At 36.5% G+C, this 20,441-nt stretch overlaps 1 protein-coding gene across 4 annotated transcripts in view; it reads left to right on the top strand.

Moving 5' to 3' along the window:
- The window catches only part of TUSC3 (tumor suppressor candidate 3), a 138,466-nt gene extending 118,377 nt beyond the window's left edge, over window positions 1–20,089 (top strand). For 2 of the 4 annotated variants that reach the window (XR_010838527.1, XM_059049199.2), the window contains 3 exons: window positions 1,855–1,929; window positions 5,714–5,804; window positions 19,619–20,089. Coding sequence is in view for 2 of the 4 variants with exons in the window: in XM_059049199.2 (XP_058905182.1) it covers window positions 1,855–1,929; window positions 5,714–5,804; window positions 19,619–19,634 (182 nt within the window). In the remaining 2 variants the exon portion in view is untranslated. The remainder of the gene's footprint in view (window positions 1–1,854; window positions 1,930–5,713; window positions 5,805–19,618) is intronic. The other 2 variants (XR_010838528.1, XM_067022750.1) reach the window with 2 other exon arrangements.
- Window positions 20,090–20,441: the final 352 nt, after the last annotated feature.

Raw genomic sequence — 20,441 nt, 5'->3', positions numbered from 1 at the left:
TCGAAAGATACTCAGACTCACTATTGATACAGATCCCCACTCCACAATTTGATAAAATCAATAGTTCAGCAATACCAACGTAACGTTTCTTCGGCAACATGAGAAAAATGGAAACTCTTAACACTACTTGTTTTATGGTATATGATCGTACCTAGTAAGTTTGAAATTACACATATCATCCTCTCAAAAACTCTACCACTAGGTGTAGACCCTAGAAAAAAATATTGCACGTGTACATGTAAAAAGACAGTCTTTGTAGGAGTATTTGAAATAGCAAACATTTGGAAACAAATGCCCATCAGTAAGATGAAGCAATAACATGTGGTACACTCTTATGAAAATCTTACAATTTTGTAACAACATTGTTTGAATTTGTGTGAAGTTCAAAAGCAATCAGATGAGCAGCATGTAGGTCACATAGTTTATAACATAATAATGCAGCAATTTACAGAGGGACAGTAGTAAAAATAACACGTATGAAGATACATTAACAGGGATGTTACCTTTGAGTGACCATAGTTAATATCCAATAAAATATAATTTGCTTAATAAAATAACTTCTCCCTAAGTGCATATGTATATGTGTGCTAATAATACACACACACACATATATTATGTACGCATGCATGTTCATGTATTCAGTTTTATCCTGAGAATACTGAATATATGGCTTTACTCTCATTAAAATTTTAAAGCATTTAATTTTTAAAACTTGTTTTCCCCAGAAATAAAAAGTGTGATCTTACCCAGTTTTATAAAGGAATTTTGGAAGCTACTCAGCAGATGGCCATAAAAGAAATATTTGTTTCGTTTATATTATCTATATAAAATCATTTTTAAGTGTCATTTATATATAGAATATTTATAAAAAATGTTGTGTTAAAATAATCCAGAACTCTACGAATTTTCAGATCAAATATGTACATAAATGTATAGATTAGAATTTTACATGAATATAAAAGGGTGTTGCCAAAGAAAGATGAGAGGAGAACCCTAATTTAATTCCTTATTAAGGATCTACATCAGTCCTATCTGTCTGCTCCAGAGAACTAAGTTAAGCAGTCAGAATTCCCTGTGTATCAGCAATCTGAGTGATACAAGCTTTTAATTTTTCGATCATTTTATTATTGGCAACCTCCTATAACTCTGGACTCGAGGGAGTTTGTAAATTGTCCAAAACACCTTAAGAATAATGAATCCTTAAAGTCCACAAACTAACATACTGCTAGTGCAAAACATTCATTCTGTTACCTTGTCCTTTCAGGCCATGACGATGTGATTGAAACACAAAGAACTTAATTATAATTGTCTAAATTTCAGAGGTTTTCCAACTGTGTTATTGTGGATTTCCTAAAAGTGTAGTGGTATACATGTGTGTCGGGCAGGGAGATGGTACTGCATGGGGCTAGTAGTGGCTTTTTCTCTTGGATGCATTAGCCATTCAACAGAGGTTGGTTGGTTGGACCCATGCTGAATATATTCTAATTTTCTATGATTGCCAATAAATTGTCATTCTAATTGTAACTGGTGTATATCTTTATGTATACTGTGAAATACCATTATTGGTTTTGAGAGTTTATAATTCATATGCACTATGAAAGTTCTGGAATTTAAGGGCATTTAGAATTAGACCTTTAAAATCTCAAAGTTTCAGGTTATACAGTCTAAAAATTAAGGCATATTTAAATACACAAAGCAGTAATCTTATGTTATATAAAGAGAATAAATTGCATTTACCTCTGTGTGCATTTGTAATTTAATCATTCTGGGACAGAACACAATGTGTTCAGATCCAGAAAAATTAATAGATTTTATTTGCATCTATTTCTGCTGTTTCCTTGACAACTACTATAGATGCTGCTATCACCATGGGGATGGTTCTTCTAAATGAAGCGGCAACATCCAAAGGCGATGTTGGAAAAAGACGGAGTAAGTCTCTGTGTTGGTATTTTTCTAAGTTTGTTTTAGTCTTAAGCTTCATTTAAATCAAATGGGAAATAGATAAAAAGTCCTTTGTAAATGAACTTCTAAAGAAATGTTCTGGTTTGAAGACAGTTGTGGTGTTTCTTACTTTTTTCTGTTTCTTGGATGTGTGTGTGTGGCAAATACATTTCTTCCAAAATGGGACTGGGTGATTTTCTGTGGAACTGGATATAAAGAAGAGCTCTTATTCACCCTTGGTAGGGGTGCTCTGACGCATCTCTGCTGAAGCTGTAGTCTCTGTAGTCATGTCCACCTTACAGGAAGAGGTGGAAAATTCTGCGGGCAGAGTCTTCAGAGGTTTTACTGGCTAATGATATGTTTCCCTGTGCCACAAGAATCAGGTATATGCATTCAAGGACTGACTCAGACAGAGAAGTTTTTGCATAGATCTTGTACCCTGAAATATTATACTTCCGATTACCTCCAAAACCTCCTTTTAGCAACATTTAGAAAGGGGGCATTTCGTGATTCCATGTTTTCCAGTGTCTTTGCCTTTTCCAATGATATTCCAAGATTTACAACTCTACCAGGTTCCAGCAGTATGTCTTAACAAAGTGACTACATTTTATCCTTTGACAGAACTGTTCCTCTCAGGGAGTTGTAGAAAAAGAATACATGTTTATAAAGTAACATCTTTTTGGCAGGAAAAGGGAAAAAAAACACATGGGAAAAATCTGCGCTGTGAGGAGCATAGGTTAGGAAAGGACAGACAGCCTGAAATTCAGTATTTGCTGCCGCAGACCTTTCTATAATTAATATATAAAGTCCCTATGTGAGTTTACGCTTACGCTTCCAGAAACCTATAATTATGGTTTTTCTCGGTCTTCCCTGGTGGCGCAGTGGTTGAGAGTCCGCCTGCCGATGCAGGGGATGCGGGTTCGTGCCCTGGTCCGGGAGGATCCCACGTGCCGCGGAGCGGCTGGGCCCGTGAGCCATGGCCGCTGAGCCTGCGCGTCCGGAGCCTGTGCTCCGCAATGGGAGAGGCCACGACAGTGAGAGGCCTGCGTACCGGGGAAAAAAAAAAAAAAAAAAGATTTTGCTCAGTATGCTTGGCGTTTCTGAACCCTTTTTAAAACCCAGAATGTATGTGTGAGGAACACAGGCATCTGGAAAAGACTCATAATTTAAGTTTAAAATAAAAATCCAGACTTATTTTTTATGGGAATTTTAGTTATGGTGACATGTATGTAAGTCATAGTGATTTCTAAATATAATTCTTAGGTATCTTAAGTGTTGAAATGTTTCAGATGTAACAGACACCTTAGTCTACCCTCTGTTTTCCCATGATGTCATCTATACACTGTTAGAAAGAAACTACACAAGCGACGATCGCATTACTTTATTAATCATTGTTCAGAACATCATTTTATGATTTATGTTTTGAATAAAGAATGTGACGTTCTTGGGACTGGCAAGTGATATTTATAAGGACAAATTCTTATGTGTTTATATATTTATCATGTATCCTTCATATTAAAATAGTAAGAAATATGTAGTAATTTTTTAATTGCAGGTCTATAATTATATATATAAATAATCACTCCAGCCCCCACCCACTGCTATTTATTCGTGTGTGAGTGCGTGTGCGTGTGCGTGTGGGTGGGTGTGTATGTATGCGTGAGTGTGTTAGTGGGGTGGTGAGAAACAGACAGAAGGGGTGGAGAATGGGAAATATATTTTTAAATTATCCCTTTTGATTCCAGTGTGATTTTTATTTTTGATATAATACAAGTACTGTGATTATTATTGCCCAGGTCAGAATGCGTCTGTGTTGTCATAGCATTTTCTTCTCACAAGTGTGTTATCTCGTGTGGGCTGCAGTGGTTTGTTGGGTCATTACTGACTCCTGTCTCGGGTCCTCTCCCCCACGAGCGAGTACTCGAGTAGCATTATTTTGTTCCACTGCATAGAATCAAGTAATACACTCTGTCTTACTTGATCACATTTTGAGGCTTATTTCCCATCGAACACAATCAGATGAGGCTACCGAAAGCGGCAAAGGGAGTGAAGAAGTGTTTTACTCAGCTTCTGGAGACAAAGACAGAGGAAAGGAAGAAGTATTTGGTAATGACAGATGTAGGAAGTAGAAAGTAAAGCATCATGTCATTAATTCTGGGTTTACTAAGATTGGTGGCTCGTGTCTGTCATACTTGGACATACCACAATTTAAGGGAAAAAAGGTGGTTTTCATTTTTGTGGTGTTCAGCAGCTGATTTTGCTTTGCTTTCTGCCAATATTCATTTGAAGTTCACCTTCATGAGTGTTACCTGAAATGAAATGCCACGGAGGCTGCAGCTCAACGCTATTAAGCACTTAGGACTTTTCGCAATTTGTTCTCAAAACTGAGAGAATGGTATTCCTACGAAGTTGAAAGAAAACTGACAGATTTCTAGACCATGTTTTAACAATGCCATACCTTCTCTACTCCCTGATTTCCAGGATTGTAATTAAACCTGGTCTTATTTACATGCTAGAATTTAAAAATCGTATTTTATCACTATAGCAGCACGTAGAACCATTTAATCTTCCTTGTTTCCTTCTGTCTTAGTGTGTTTAATCTCTTTTGTCTTCCCCTTTCGTTTATAATTAATTATATTAGATATTTCAGTGTTTCTAAAGAATTCCCTGAAACTAACGAAAGGATACAAGTATCATGCAAATGTTTTATGCTTAAGAAACAGTTAGCTATTTCTTATTAAGAGAACTAATTTCTACTTATTTACAGAACAGATTTAAATAAATTTCTATTTCTCTCAATATACCTATGTTTTCTTTTATTCTAAACATACCTGCATTTAATTGGCTCAGATTTTTAAGCATTTATGTTTTGTTTATTTTACTAATAGCAATGTATCTTATTTAATTAAATAGCAATGTATCTTATTTAATTAAGATCCAATATATGTATTTGCATACATTTTCATTATATATATTATATATATTTGATTAGTCATCTACTTTAGAGTAAAATCTTCCTAACCATAACAGAAAGGAAAAGAAATTTCCCTGTTGTCAACTTGCCTTGGACAAAGTGATACTGAAAACCTAGACCACAGCCTAAGGACATTCTGCTTTAACATACACCGTGTGTTCCTTTGTAAAACAAACAAACAGTAATACCCTGACACTATTACCAGCTATTTAGGGGGATTTTCTCCTGCTCTGACTGTCAGAGTTCATATTTTCTCACTCCCCAAGCTTTTGTTCCTAGCCTTCAGTGTGCTGGGACAAACTGTTATTTGTAAGTAACAGGCTTTTACTGAGGCAGTAATCTAGCCAATAACCTAAAATTACATTTCTTTGCAAATATTCCATGGCTTCCATGGCATCTGAAAATGAAATTATATTGCACATTCTAATAATGCAAATGTCTCTGCTAATATGGCCGGTACTTCACAATGCAGGGGCTGATAATCTTGTTTGCGGTTTATCACATATTTTGTTGTGTTTTGTTTTGATCCCTCTGGGGGCATTTTAGTACTTGTAGGAATTCTGTAAGAGAAGAAAACCACCAGAAGACTTAGATCAGTCACTTTTGTTGTTTTCATACCCCAAATAGTACATTTTCATTGAGAAGAATGTGGAAAATAATGATTATCTGGTTTGTTGTACCTGTATGTGCCATGCACTGTTACATGTAAGTATACTGTACTTAACTGAATGCATTTAAACAATATAAACATTTGGGTTATGTGTGTCTAGACCAATGGAGTTTTCTGTCTCTTTCTAGTCATTTGTCTAGTGGGATTAGGCCTGGTGGTCTTCTTCTTCAGTTTTCTACTTTCAATATTTCGTTCCAAGTACCACGGCTACCCTTACAGGTAATATCATTATACTAATGTGACTGTTTTCATTTTTAACTAATAGAGTAAATAGAATTTCAATGGTTAATATATATTTAAGGATTAATATGAAGTAGCTAACTTATTTGCCAAGTGACTTCAAACCCTGTTAAGCAAGTTTTTGAGCACCTGCCATGTGTTCCGCAGAGAGTATATGAAGGAGATACAAGGCATGGCTCTCGCTCCCTAGCGAAGCATAGTTTGATTTTAGAGACACATGTTATATGCATACTACATATGTACATAAACATATAACAAAATTTTTAAAATTTTGTGGAATTTATCAAAATTTCTTCTTGTCTTGGTTTGCCTGTCCGTCATGATTTTTACTTCATTTGCAAAATTTTTTTCTCATAGAATCTACTGTTCAGTGTCCAATAACCTGCATCATCTTTTGAATTCTGCAAAGTTTTAGTTTTTAAAATAAGAAAAGCAAACTTGAAAGGGCAAATTAAATGATAAAATGTCTGGTCACTGGAAGTTGTATAATGAATATCTCCTAAGATTTTCACCAACATATTTCCATAATTGGGGATGGAAAGATGTTGAAAACTCTTTCCAAAATGACATTATTATAACCAAACTATGCTTTTCACTAACGCAAAATACAACTGATGTGCCAGAGTAGAGTCGTCCAGGGCATGAATCAGGCAGATTCATTTCTTGACCACATTCCTCCCTCAGCTTCTCTCCAAGGAATAAATATTCCACTTTCTCTTTCTCTGGGGAGTCCTTCTAATAACCCGTCCTTCTCTCTAATAAGTAAAGGTCCTGTATTTCCTTTCTCAGAGATTTTGAAAACTCTTTTCTGTTGAGATAGTAGAACTAATGATATATTGATAGAAGATAAAATCTCATACCTTACATCCCTTTTGCATATGAACTGAGCAATTATATTGAGAGAATGTTTCTACATAGGTGATGGCAGCAATGTAGAGCTTTTTCTGGGGCACAGAACTATCCCCGTGACAGAGATCTGATTATGGGCTTACTATGAAGAGTAAGACGCTTCCAGCCCCACCTCTGTTTTCTCATACAGACAGAGGCACATTTCCAATCTCTTCTTCTCACACCCATTAAAAATAAATGTACTAAAGGAGTGGAAGAAATGTATCATATCTGAGCTGTGAGGCCATCTACCTTTAATCCCGCCTGCAGCGTAAGTGAATTTTTAAAAAACATTAGTTCTGAGGGCAAGAAGAGAAATAAGAAAGGCAATTAAAGCTTCCAGTTTCTTGATTTTATTCTTGACATTGGCTGGCTATCTAATTTTGCTTTTGAAAATGTGAAATCAGACTAATCAAATAGCAGATTAAGTACGCCCAAGAAAGATGATGTTCTTCTTTTCCCCCCTACCCTGAGATTGAGAATCACGGTTCTGGATGACTGGAGTCTTAGTTTGACTTGCATGTTTTCTGTTGATGGAACCTGTAGAAGGGTATTTCTATTTCTCTTCAGTTTTTATTCAGGGTGTCAAAAACAGTTAGATTAGTTCATCTCAATCTACAGCATTTACAGTGTCCATGAAAGGTGTCTATTTTAATAAAAGGTAAAGTATAGTAAGGGATGTTGTGCGATTCTTAAAACCTATTTAGTTGATGGTCAGGAAATAGGGCAAGGTAAAGAGCAAATTCCTGCTTTCCTTATACATCAGAGCATCAAAATCTAACAAGAATATCATCCCCTATCTAGATTTTCCTAGTCATTATGTTGCTATGTTAGAACAAGTAGAGAGAAGTTGTTTTTCTTGTTCCATAGAATAATGTTACATTTGACAGCACTATTTTGTTATGATATGAAGAGTTTAAGTTTGTACTTTTTTCCCAAGAAGGAATTGTCATTTAGTAGTATAAATCTCGAATCCTCTGATTCTTTACCAGTAGTGGACATGTAAATCACCTGGGAAGCTCTTCAAAATACATATTCCAGGCCTCACCCTAGATATTCATAGTAAGCATTTCTGAACCAGAGTATATGCTTATTTCTTTATGAGTGCGGCGGCAACCATTCTTATTGTGTCACAGTCGCACTCCCTTTTCGAGGGCCCACCAGGCTAAACAAGGACTGGGCTTGCCATTAGCTGGCCTCACGGGGCTGGAAGTGGAGATGTAAGAAGTCAGATGGAAATCACGCCCAAGAGTGGTTTGTGAATATGAAATTTGACATCGTTTAGATGAAAACCCCTAAAAGGAGCTGCCAAGAAACAGGATCAGAACAGAGCTCAGCAAAAAAGCCTGGGAAACCCAGTACACTGAAAGACTGTGACATGTCATTACAGAGACGTGAAGGCAGGATCCTGGCTTTGGCCTCCACTCTTACAAACTCCACTGTTTCCTGTGCTGTTGCAGGACTTAGCCATCCAGCTCTTCCACTGCCCAGTTTAAATCATTCTTTTAGTTTATTCATCTCTTCCCATATCACTTCAAAGCTTTCTAATATTTCTCTTCAGCCTCTTAAGAACTTTTGTTTGTATCTGCTTTTCTGCATTCTGTCTTTTCCACGGATATAGTGATGCATCGTTCATCAAGCTTCCATAAATCCTTCTAGCCCTCCTAGTTCATACCTCTCCAATCATTCATCATCAAATCCTCTTGCCTTGTCAGCTTGACAGAATAGGTTGTGTGTGTTCCCTTCATTACATTTACAGCATCCCTCTGAGCTAACAAAATGTGTTAGAGGGGAGCATTATGAGCAAAAAACACCAACTTAGCATCTGAAAAGCTTTACTCTCTTATTGGTCTAACACGTGGATATATGCCAGAGTTACTTTAGTAATGATAGGTGTTGCTTTGGGGTTTGTTTTTAATCCACTGCATCATTTTCCTTCAGAGTAAGTTTTTTTCTCAGAAATTATATCAGTTCTCTTGTGAATGATTATGATAATAAATAGATGATTAATATCAAGAGCAAGTGTTGCCAAAAGGACTGGAGAGAGTATATATACCAGAGATTTGGATAAATCCTGAGCTAAGTTCTAAAAACCTGGCAGTATATATAGTGAAAAAAATTTCTGTCCGACTAGTTCACTGGAGAGAAAGCAAAGGTGATAGCAAAAGCCAGAGTAAGAGAGGGAATAAATGAAAGAAAGGACAAGAGAAATAATTCTGGGAATAGTTGAAAGATGACATGTTAATAAAAAAAAGAAAAAGAGACGATTTCCCACTGAATTATCCTACGGGAGAGGCTTGGTCAGTTATGAACATAGTACCACATTCTGAAGGAACACTTTGCATTCCCAGAAGCACGTGTCTATGGCACCAGCATTACAGTATTTGATAAATAAAAAACAAACCAAATCTTGCTCCTTTCGGATAAAAGTAGTTTGTAGGGAATGAGAAAATGAGATACTCGACACCATCATTATAGCAAGAGGAAAGGTATTCCATATTCCAGAGGTATGTGTTGGCCTGGGTACTTCTGAAGAGACATTGTGGGTGTCCATCTTCAATGAGAGCTAGTGCCTAGTATAGTGAATCATAAACCCTGGTGACCAAGAGCTAAATCAATCCAATCCTTTGTGCCAGACATACACTGAAGTAGGCTTGCAAAAAAAAAAAAAAAAAAAAAAAAGAATACTTTCTCAACCAAGACCATTTCCTTGACTTTTGAGATGAGCTGCCAGGACAAATAAACAATTTTCTTCAAAAAGAATGGAAAAATCTTCCACTTCTACCTACTTTAGATAATACCAGTATTTTGGATAAGACGAGAGATGTCCTTTACTGAAAATGCATATTTGAACATAACACCATCTACTAACTGAAAAACACCTTTAGCCAGGGGCTTTGGCTCCAATGCCAAAGTACTCTCTCGGGTGTAATGCCCAAGCCTTTGGTAGCCTTTGATATCTGTGTTTTAGGTTTGTGAATTATAACTTTTGCACCAAGAAATACTTCTGATGCACAGAACTATGTCCAGAATTATTTTAAAACTAATTTTTTATTTCCTCACAGTTTTGAATTGTCTGATATACAACCTTTAATTTCTTCTATATGGAATGATCTTTTTGCTTTTCATTTTTATTTTAATTTTAAACCTCACAAAACCTTAAACATTCATGCACTTCCTATTTTCTGAGTACTTCACACTGCTATTTTGTTTTCGTTTTTGTTCTGTGTACTCGCTGAAAGGGATAGAAGTCTGTTACATGTTTACTCTGTTTCCTTAAATCTTCCCCACATTTTAGTCTTAAGGTTTTTTTTCCCACAGATCAACATGTTTCATGCCATCACTGAATTCTCCCAGATCTTCTTTAAGTTTCAATAAGCAAACTTCCCTCATTTAAATCCCTGATCTACCTGTTACTAGCTCAGTGACTTTGAGAAAGTTAAGTAACTTTTCTAAACCTTGGTTTTCTCATTTGTAAATGGGAAATGTTTACATACTTTGACATTTGTAAAGATTACATGATGTAAATCACTTAGCGCATTGCCTGGTACTTAGTAAATGGCACATAGTATTAATTACTCAATAACTCTTTGATGCTAATTATTCTCATTAGTTCTGATATAAAGATTTTACACATTTATATTTAATTTTTCCTAAGCAGGATTTTTTTATGCTAAAGATTAAGCAACTGTTGTTTTGGGTTTTGTCGTTGTTGTTTTGGGGTTTTTTTTCCACTTCCTTTTTGATGTATAGTTGACGTACAATATCATATAAGTTACAGGTGTACAATATAGTGATTTACAATTATTTTTTGTCTTTTTTTTTGTTTTTGTTGTTGTTAGGGAGTTTTGGATTGGCAACTGTTGTTTTTTATTTGCATGATTCAGTTGGGTTAAGAACAGATTTTCCCTGAACCTTTTGATGAACTTAATTGGTCTCTCGAATCCCTTGAAATTATCAATGAAATATCAAAGATTATTAAGAATTTGATGTAATTACCATCTGAGCCATAGTTCAGAAAAAGGAATTTTATTCTAGTGATAGCACTGAATTCATCTTGTGTATTAAATAAAGATGAACTTTAGGGCTTATTCCATTTGCTAAGAAGAGTGAAGTGCTGGCGGTCATACATGAGTCTTCCATCATAGGTAATTACTTTCCCACTGTTTTCCACTGACACACTTTGATTCAAAGTTTTCTTCAAAAAATTTCTATAAGACTATTTGACCTATCAAGTCTCTGTTTTAGTAGGAAAACAGCATGAAACATTCTTTACTAATTCTATCACTTTGCTTTCTGTTTACGAATCTTTGGTTGTCTTTGAGAGGTAGTATGGTATAATGGAAAAATAATGTTTAGAATCACAAGATCTGCGTTCAAATTCAGTATATAATTTTGTATGTTAGTTAAGAACTCTGGCTCTGCAGTCACGTGGATCCAAGTTTGAATCTTCCATTCTCTCTATACTAACTTTGGGACTTAGAGTTACTTAACTTTTAAGTCTCATTTTTCATCACCTCTAAAAGTAATGTTTTTATGGGTCTGGATAACAGCTTTGTTAAGCTTGTTTCTTCATCTGTAAACCTGGCATAATAATTAATACCTGTCTGAGAATTTTGAGGGGATAAATTATATAATCAATTTGTAGTGCCTGAAAGGTAGTGGGTTCTCAGAAGTAATTACTTACCCTACCTCTTGCCTGTACTAGCCATTTCAGCACTTTTCAGTAGCACCTTACCACGTTACATTTTTCATTAAGTATTCATACGTAACTTTTGTGTGTTGCAGTTCTTTTCATTCTAGAGTATCGTAGGGTATTTTAGAGAAGGTCCTCGGACATGCCTTTTTTTATATCTCCAAAGTGTTGTGCACATAGTAGGTGCTCATCATATACTTGTTAATTGAACACGTTTTTTCAAAAACATCTTTTATTTATTCCTTATCTAACTGCGACAGGAACCATTAAGATAGAAACATAGTGGAGAGAAGAGTATTGGTGCCACGTTGCACAACTCCAGAAGGTGGAATTCACATCACATGATATGCCATGGAGTTGTCGGGTTGTTCCACACACCCAGAGGGGTGTGTGGAGTGTGTAAACATTATTCCAGAAACCTGGGCTCTAGAGATACTTATTGCAACCTCAAAATGATCCTGAGCTGGCTGGTATCAAAAGTAAATATAAAAATATGTATTAATTAAGCTTACAATGGACATAGAAACTACCCCATTGTCTTAACAAGATACTTGTAATTCACGATGGCTTCGGTTATTTTGAGAGATGATGAATAAGCAAAAAAAAAGGATTGACATTCAGTAAGGGAAAGTACAGAATAACAGGCAGACATGAAAGATATTCCTAATGAATTTTGAGAAAAGTATGCCAGAGAACAAGCACAGCAAGGCAAAAAAATCCCAGGACGTACACGATGCAACAATATCACTTTCCTTTCTACATCTTACTTAGATGTAGATCTTTCATCTGTAGGGAAAATATAAAACACAATCTTGAGCCATACAAAAATAAAACACAGAACTGGTGTGGTGATCAATCCACAATATGTGTCATTGATAAGAATTTCACTGGGATTGCCTTTCTGATGCTGAGTTCCAGCTTTGAAGCATGACGTAAAGGACCAAAGACTTAGAGGTGGTTCAGAGAAGAGCTGGAGTGCTATAGCGGCACTGCCGTGTGTGTCCTGTCTCATCTACATAAAGAATACAGTGCTCAATCTTTGTAATACTATTGTACAAACGGAAATCGAATCTTAAGGACTATTTTCTCCATATTGTTGTATTTCACTGTGGTGTATTGGAAAGTGATCTGGACTTTGAGTGAGAAGATGTGATTTGGACCATGGCACTTTAAAACTGTAACCTCAGGCAAGTCTTTTCATCTTCTCTGAGCCTCAGTTTTCCTCATCTTTCCGATAACAACCATAATATTTATCTCATAAGTAAGACAAGTTGTGGCCAACTATTGTTTTACAAATGCAAGATAACTTGGACTATGAGAGCTCGTATCAGTATCAGCCTTACGCTGTTGTACTTAGCTGCTACAGGGCCAAGCCCTCAGACAGAAATTTCCAGCAATAGACTTTGACCCATGGAATTAACCACTGACAAACACAGTATGTTTTTTTAAACAATAATATTCATATGCATGTGTATGCCCACCACTTCAAACAAAAGATAATTCTGTTTGGTTTCTTCTGTTTTATTACTTGAGGGAGGAAAGCAGAACTGACAGAAATATGTTTAATTCTGCTGAGGAAAAGTATAGTCAAATGCCTTTTCCCACTAACAAACAATATAAGCCTTAATATCCAGAATAATAAAATACAAGTCTTCTAAACATGTACTGATTTTTTAATCAATATTTGATAATTCAGAAATAGATACTAGGAACCTGTGTATAAATCCAAAGTAATTTTTATAGAAAACTCAGAGTCGAGGTTTTTTGATTTTGCACCGCAGTCCCTCAAACCTCAGAACACATGGTCTGAGCAGAGACACACACAGCAAAGGAAGCTCTAGAGGGTTATCTCCATTGTGCGAACACAACTTCCTTACACCAGCAGAAACTCCACCATTCAGCAACCCCCCAAAGGAGGGAAAGAGTAGGAAGCTCCTGTGATCTAGAAGTTCTGTTGTTCACCTGTCCCCCAACCTTACCCCACATACTAGCTTTATTGGTCTTTTCCCCCCAGACCTAGCATCCGCGTCTCTGACCACACCTAGTTATAATAACAATAATGTAACCCAGACTTTTCCAAAGTGCTCCGCTCTGCAGGCTGTAGAGGAGAGGCCTCAGCAGTCGTTAAACTTGACAGCTCTCACCGTGTGTAACTGTAGGTATGTCAATAGAAAGGTTTCCGTTCCCAAAGATCCCTTTCCCAACTCCTATTAAAGTCCTGAATTTCCTTAGGGCTTTATTTTAGATCATGTACTTCAGACCTGAAGACTTTTCTGGATTTGGTAATTTTCTGTTACAAAGAAGGGAGCCCCAGGGCTTTTGGCTGAAGAGCCCTGGCTGACAGCCACAACTACTTCTCCCTTGCATCCCCTTAGAACACTTGTGAATATAAAGGTTAGAAAATCCTGAGAACAGTGACTCATTAAGTTCTACTAGCTACAAGGCCAGGGGAACAGGAGTGAGTTCACTTCTTTGGCTCCAAGATGAAATCGGAGCAGTTGCCCCTTATCCACAAAAGTGATTTCTGTGCGACCGAGTGCCATTACGTAACCATGAGCTCTGACTTCTTTCCCAGTTTGAGAACAGGAAGTGAGAACATTAGACAAGAAAATTCTGTCCAGCTGAAGATCTTGGTAGAGAATTTAACCTGCTCCCAGTTGGACAGAATTCCTTCATTCAAGAGCACCGCATACATCCTGGTTTTTTAAAACCCGGGGGAACAGAAAAATTAATTAAGAGAAGTCAAAACGAAATGCAAACCACTATTTGGTGCCTCTTCAGATAGTTCACAGGAAGAGAAAAGGAACAGACATTACATATTACATGTAATATGGGTCTCCAGTAGCCACCCAATAACCAAATCCAGGTGTCTCCTCTCATTCTGCAACCCGTGTAACCTTTCTAGGACTTTAGTTAACTAGCTCCTCTTGGACATGTTATGCCCTGGATTTTGTAACATGGCACGCTTGGACCTTCCTTTTTCCTTTTAGATTACTTCTCAGTCCCCAATATACATGTTAAATCCTGATCTTCCTCCTGAGATCTAGAAACAGACCTTAACACCACATTAACACCTCACCCTCAACCCCAAAGCCAAGCTCATCTCTGCTCCAAACCTCTGTCTCCTGCCCCTTTTCCCCACAACACTGTTATTCTCATAATCATACAAGATAGAAACCCTGGAGTCAGTTTGGTCTCCATCACTTTCTCTTCCCACTGCTGCTGTCTTAATTTACATACATAGTATCTTTCTCAGAATATCACCGAGCCTCCTAATCTCTCTCCGTGTTTAGTCGTTATCATCGATAAGCCATCACTTACTCGAGAATAATGCAGAATTGTTTTTAAGATATGCACAGATCATGCTGCTGCTTCGTCAGAATCCACTGATGGCTAACCAGAAAGAAGGAAAAGTTAATACATGTTCCTTCTAGAAAATATCAAGCAACTGAACAAAATAAAATAGTTTATAATCCCAACACTCAAGGTGGGGTGTCAGCAGTTTGACTTGTGTATATTCTGAACCTGGGGAGGGGCTGTATTAGAGTTTGGTTCCATGTGTTTCATCCTACAGCACAGCCTTCCCTGTGCCCCGTGTGTTACAGCAGCACGAGCCGCTGCTGCCTTTGGGCCAGATCTAGCCCACCGCCGATTTTTGTGTGCATGTGAACTAAGAAAGGTTTACATCACTGGGAAAAAGGGAATATTGTGAGGTGACAATTACATAAAATTCAAACTTCGGTGTCCGTGAATAGAGTTTTATTGGCACACAGCCGGATTCATTTGTTTATGCCTTGTCTTAGGCTGCTTTTGCCCGAGAGCAGCTTAGTTTAGTAGCTCCGAGAGAGACCTACGGCCCGCAGAGCTTAAAATATTGACTTTGAGGCCTTTCACAGTGCGCTGACTCCTGGTTTAGCCGTAAGGCACACATGGAATCTGTTCTCATAATTTGTCTTTCCTCCGTCAGCTCTTTTCGCTTAGGCTGTTACCCCTTCATTTCACTTGTTCCCAGTTTTTTCCTTCGTTTGCTTGTTTGACTTGTTCTTTGCCATCTTAGCAAGTGCGTCACTGTGTTATACTTTACTGTATCCAGGTCTCTCTCCTCTAGAGAAGAAACGTAACGGCCCTGACTTTCAATCATTCCTTTTCTTGCAGCGCCCTTCTGTCCATAACATTCTTCTACACAGCAGGTGATCAGTAAGTCCTGTTGAATACTGACTGAAGCTGACTGCTGGGGGCCCTGAATTTGAGGAAATAGTTACTGCTTTAAATGATCTTTCTCTAGAAAAACTTGATTTCAAATAATAAGCTTGTTTATGCACTTTTGGAATATCACTCCCCAGCAAGTCAGGGACTGCATTTTTATCTAAATACTGAATATGTGCTATCGTGAGGGAGCATTAGCAGAGAGCCAGGCTTAAAGGGAGAAGTGCTTTGACTTTGTATATACAAGGCCCCTCAGCATCCTTGATGTACTTTAAGTAATAATAAAGTTACACACTAGAAGGGGATATTTGCATCCCTTCGGGCCAGGAGAAGGGGAGCTTCTGGGGCCTATTTGCTGGTCCTGGCCTCTACCTGTTCTTCCTGGGTACAGGTCAATACCCTGGCCAAGTAGCAGCCATCTGATACTGCTCCCTGAGTTAGGGGTGACCATGCAGTATTCACTTGAGAATAAGCCAGCCACGGCAGTCAGTGTTACGCAGGTACAGGCTACCATGAATTGCCATGAGATTCATTCATGACAGCGGGTGGACAGAAGTCCAGACAGAAGTCGATTGTGGCACCCAAGGCAGCTTCCCCCTCTGAGGAAACAGACTGCAACACTGAAAACTACATTCCAAATAAGAGGAATATATTCAGTTTTTAGCATTCAGCAGCTTTTAAGTATGATACAAAAGCACTGTATATGTTTTATAATAAGCCTTATTAGGAAAGTTAATATCCAATCAGTATTAGCGGCATGAATCTATGAGAACCGTTAGATGATACATCAACATTAGACAGGTAAATGTGAGAAGAGCAAAAAGGATGTCAGACCCTGATACATAGAAACGAGGGAACTTATTTCTTGAGTGATGAAATCAGTATAAAACGTTCATACTGGAACACAACTTGGGCATTTATATAATAAGAAAATAAAACCAAACATGAACTACTGAATGATTACCTGGAGAATAATAGTTCATACTTTTCTAAGAAACATTTTAACAAAATATTTGACACTTTTGTGCCTCAGGTATTTAAAGTGTCTTCAACAAATGCTTCTAACTCTTTATGAAAAAGATTATTTTAAATATAAATTAGGTAGTACTCTGCTAGATTAAACTTTTATTTTAGTATAATTATTAGAATGATCAGTTCAAGACTACATATGTATTCCTCATTTCATAATAATATATAAAAAAAGATTATTTTAACAGTTTTCTAAAAATATTTCAGTTCCGGAAAAAACCCTGGTGTAAACAAATACCTTGGTAACTAAGGATTCTTAGTCTATTTCAATATTAAGAAAATACAAAGATCCTTTTACTCTGTGAATGTAGCAACATATAAAAAGTTGTAGAGGGCTTCCCTGGTGGCGCAGTGGTTGGGAGTCCGCCTGCCGATGCAGGGGTCACGGGTTCGTGCCCTGGTCCGGGAGGATCCCACATGCCGCGGAGCGGCTGGGCCCGTGAGCCATGGCCGCTGGGCCTGCGCGTCCGGAGCCTGTGCTCCGCAACGGGAGAGGCCACAGCAGTGAGAGGCCCGCATACCACAAAAAAAAAAAAAAAAAAAAAAGTTGTAGAACATTTTTAACCTTTCCAGCACCAGAAAGTTAGCAAGTATCAAATGACCATAAAGGTCATATTACTATTCTTGCTTTTATGATGGTAATACTTTTAGCAGTGCTAGAAGGTGATCGTTATTCTTCCATCACTGGAAATGTGCGGACTATTTTTCACACACAAAAAAAAGAAACGATAAATTCTCAGGTTTCTTTTAAGTTATGTAAGTTTTTCAACTTTACAGTTTTAAATATTTTATGATCAGGTTTTACTAGAGCATGGACTTGAGGATATGGGGAGGGGGAAGGGTAAGCTGTGACGAAGTGAGAGAGTGGCAGGGACATATATACACTATCAAATGTAAATTAGATAGCTAGTGGGAAGCTGCCGCATAGCACAGGGAGATCACCTCTGTGCTTTGTGACCACCTAGAGGGGTGGGAGAGAGGGTGATACAAGAGGGAAGAGATATGGGAACATATGTATAACTGATTCACTTTGTTGTAAAGGAAAAACTAACACACTATTGTAAAACAGTTATACTCCAATAAAGATGTTTTAAAAATAATAATAATAATAACTAACAAACTAAATAAATAAAAATTTAAAACGGCAGAGAAAAAAAAAGAAACTATAAATTCTCAGGTTTCTTTTAAGTTATGTAAGTTTTTCAACTTTACAGTTTTAAATATTTTATGATCAGGTTTTCTTTTTTCATTAACCCTTATTCTTCAGTCAGCTTTATCTTCAGGGCAGTCTTTTAACTGAGGACAGAGAAAGCCGAAGTGGTCATCTACACATGACATATATACCTGCTTTGCCATCAGTGTTGTTAAGGATTACGTGGATTGAACAGCATCTGTATCTTAATGTGCTGAGGAATTTTACTTCTGACTCTTCATGGCATTGGTTACCCTTGCAGTACTTAAGTCATAACTTATTAGCTCAAAAAATAGAAGCAATGTCTTGTTGCATCTAGATATCAGCACAATGATTTCTGTCTTGTAATTTAGTGATTCCTCAGAAACAGATACAGAGTAATAAAAAGTTTAGTTTGTATTGCATAGTTACTTTATTATATAATGTAAACCAATATAGATAACATATATTTAAAATATATGTTTAAATGTTTCATATAATGTTTTATAATACATATATTTAGTTTTAGCATATAGTATCACCAGGATTATAAAATATTAGCATATAGTATCACCAGGATTATAAAATATGAGCACTGGAAAGAACTTTAGAAATCATGCAAAACAACCGTTCTTTTCACTAATGAGGAAACCGAGGTTCAGAAAGACGAAGTAAAGTATGCCTAGGAAATTATAATTTAAATGTTCAAGTATTAAACTTACTAGTTTGAACTCTTTCCCAACTACATGGCTTTTCAACTATAGTAACCGTTAATTTTTTTTAAAATATTTAGTTAAGAATTGGTTTATCTCTGGTTGTCCTAAAGTTACATTGTCAAGACTTTAGAAAAAAAAGTTGCTACCTGTTAGCAGAAAGGTACAAATAACCAACAAAAGCTTAAAGAATGTTATTTAAATTGACTCACGATTTTACAAACTTAAATAAATTTCTTTTCATAGGTTAAAGTTTTGCTTAGGGAAGTTAAGAAAGGAAAAATAGTTACTTTTTACTTGTATTTCTATATGTACATATAGAAATACATATTTGTGTTGTTTCATCAGAATCTGATGATATTTTTATGATTTATAATACATTCTTTTTTGGCTGTTCAATATAATAAAATTATAAAATCCTCACAAGTCTTTAGTTATTTTAAGAAATGCATTATAGATTAAATAACCAGAAAATATTTTATTTAGAACGTTGAAATGGCCCACTCCAAATATGTGTTTCAACCCATTCCCTTTTCTTCCCCTACATTGTCAGTTCAAATGCCGATTTAACTAATGGTCTAGCTAACAATGAGAATGGCTCACAGAAGTTACCCATTGGGAGATTAGGATTGACATGTACACACGGCTATATTTAAAATAGATAACCAACAAGGACCTACTGTATAGCACAGGGAACTCTGCTCAGTATTCTGTAATAACCTAAATGGGAAAAGAATTTGAAAAAGAGATAGATGTATATGTGTAATTGAACCATCTTGCTGTACACCTGAAACTAACACAACATTGTTAATCAACTATTAAAAAAAAAAAAAGAAGTTACTCAAACTTAAACACCACAAGTTCAAGTTCTTATCAACAACTTCTTCCACCCCTGACCTATTTTTACCACTAGCCTGATCCCATTACAGGAACTAGTTCAGAGAAATGGCCCCGACATAAAAATTAGAATGAGGTGAAATAATGTAACTATGACATTTTTATTTTATATTTACATGTATGCACTAATTTAGAATGGACTAAAAAGCACTTGGTGTTTTATTTTCAGCACAGAATTTTCTTTCTTTTTCAGCTTTTTAATTAAATGAAGCCGAGTGGGATTTGCATAAAGTGAATGTTTACCATGAAGACAAAGTGTTCCTGACATACTAGTTCAAATTCTTGAGTTCATTTCCTTGCTGATTGTGATAATCCAGCTGTTTCTTGTACAATTTTTTTAAACGTGAGTTTTCCTAGTAAACTTAATTCACAGACATGGATGGTTAAATTTAATATGGAAAGAACAAAGACATCATTGAAGTGTTTTTTCAAGCATATTATATTCACTGTATGCAATAGGTTGAAATAAATGACAATACAGTTATGAATTCATGCTTTTAAACTGTTCACTCACTAGTAACGAAAACCACAATGTTAGTAAAGGAAAACTATGAAATGTATCTTAATGCTTGGGATTGTACAGAGATAGGTGTATGCATGAAAATATGTACTGAAAAATTATACTTTCTGCAGTTTCAGTATAAAGGACATGTATGGTTACAAACAGCGTTTTGTTCTTATTCATCATAACTAGATAAAGGAGATAGGACACGGAGCTGGATGAATAGTACTCAGATACCTACCCTGGGACATGGAGGTCCTTCCCAGAATATAATGTAAAGCCAACATGACTTAATCAACATGCCTCAAGGCATCAGGCAACGAAAGCAACACATCACAACTAGGAATTAATTCTTCTCCAACTTTAGAAGTGTCACCCAAGAATACAGACCTACAACCACAAAACTAACCCACTATGGACGTTTTGTCCTTGTGTTATACGGAAGAAACTTGCCATCAAAACCTTATTCCCAGACCTAGATATAGATTAGTTATCCTAATATGAGGGACTCAAT

The sequence above is a fragment of the Kogia breviceps genome, chromosome 20 (assembly GCF_026419965.1).
Source record: "Kogia breviceps isolate mKogBre1 chromosome 20, mKogBre1 haplotype 1, whole genome shotgun sequence".
Lineage (NCBI taxonomy): Eukaryota > Metazoa > Chordata > Mammalia > Artiodactyla > Physeteridae > Kogia > Kogia breviceps.
This window is presented reverse-complemented; position numbering and strand designations above follow the sequence as displayed.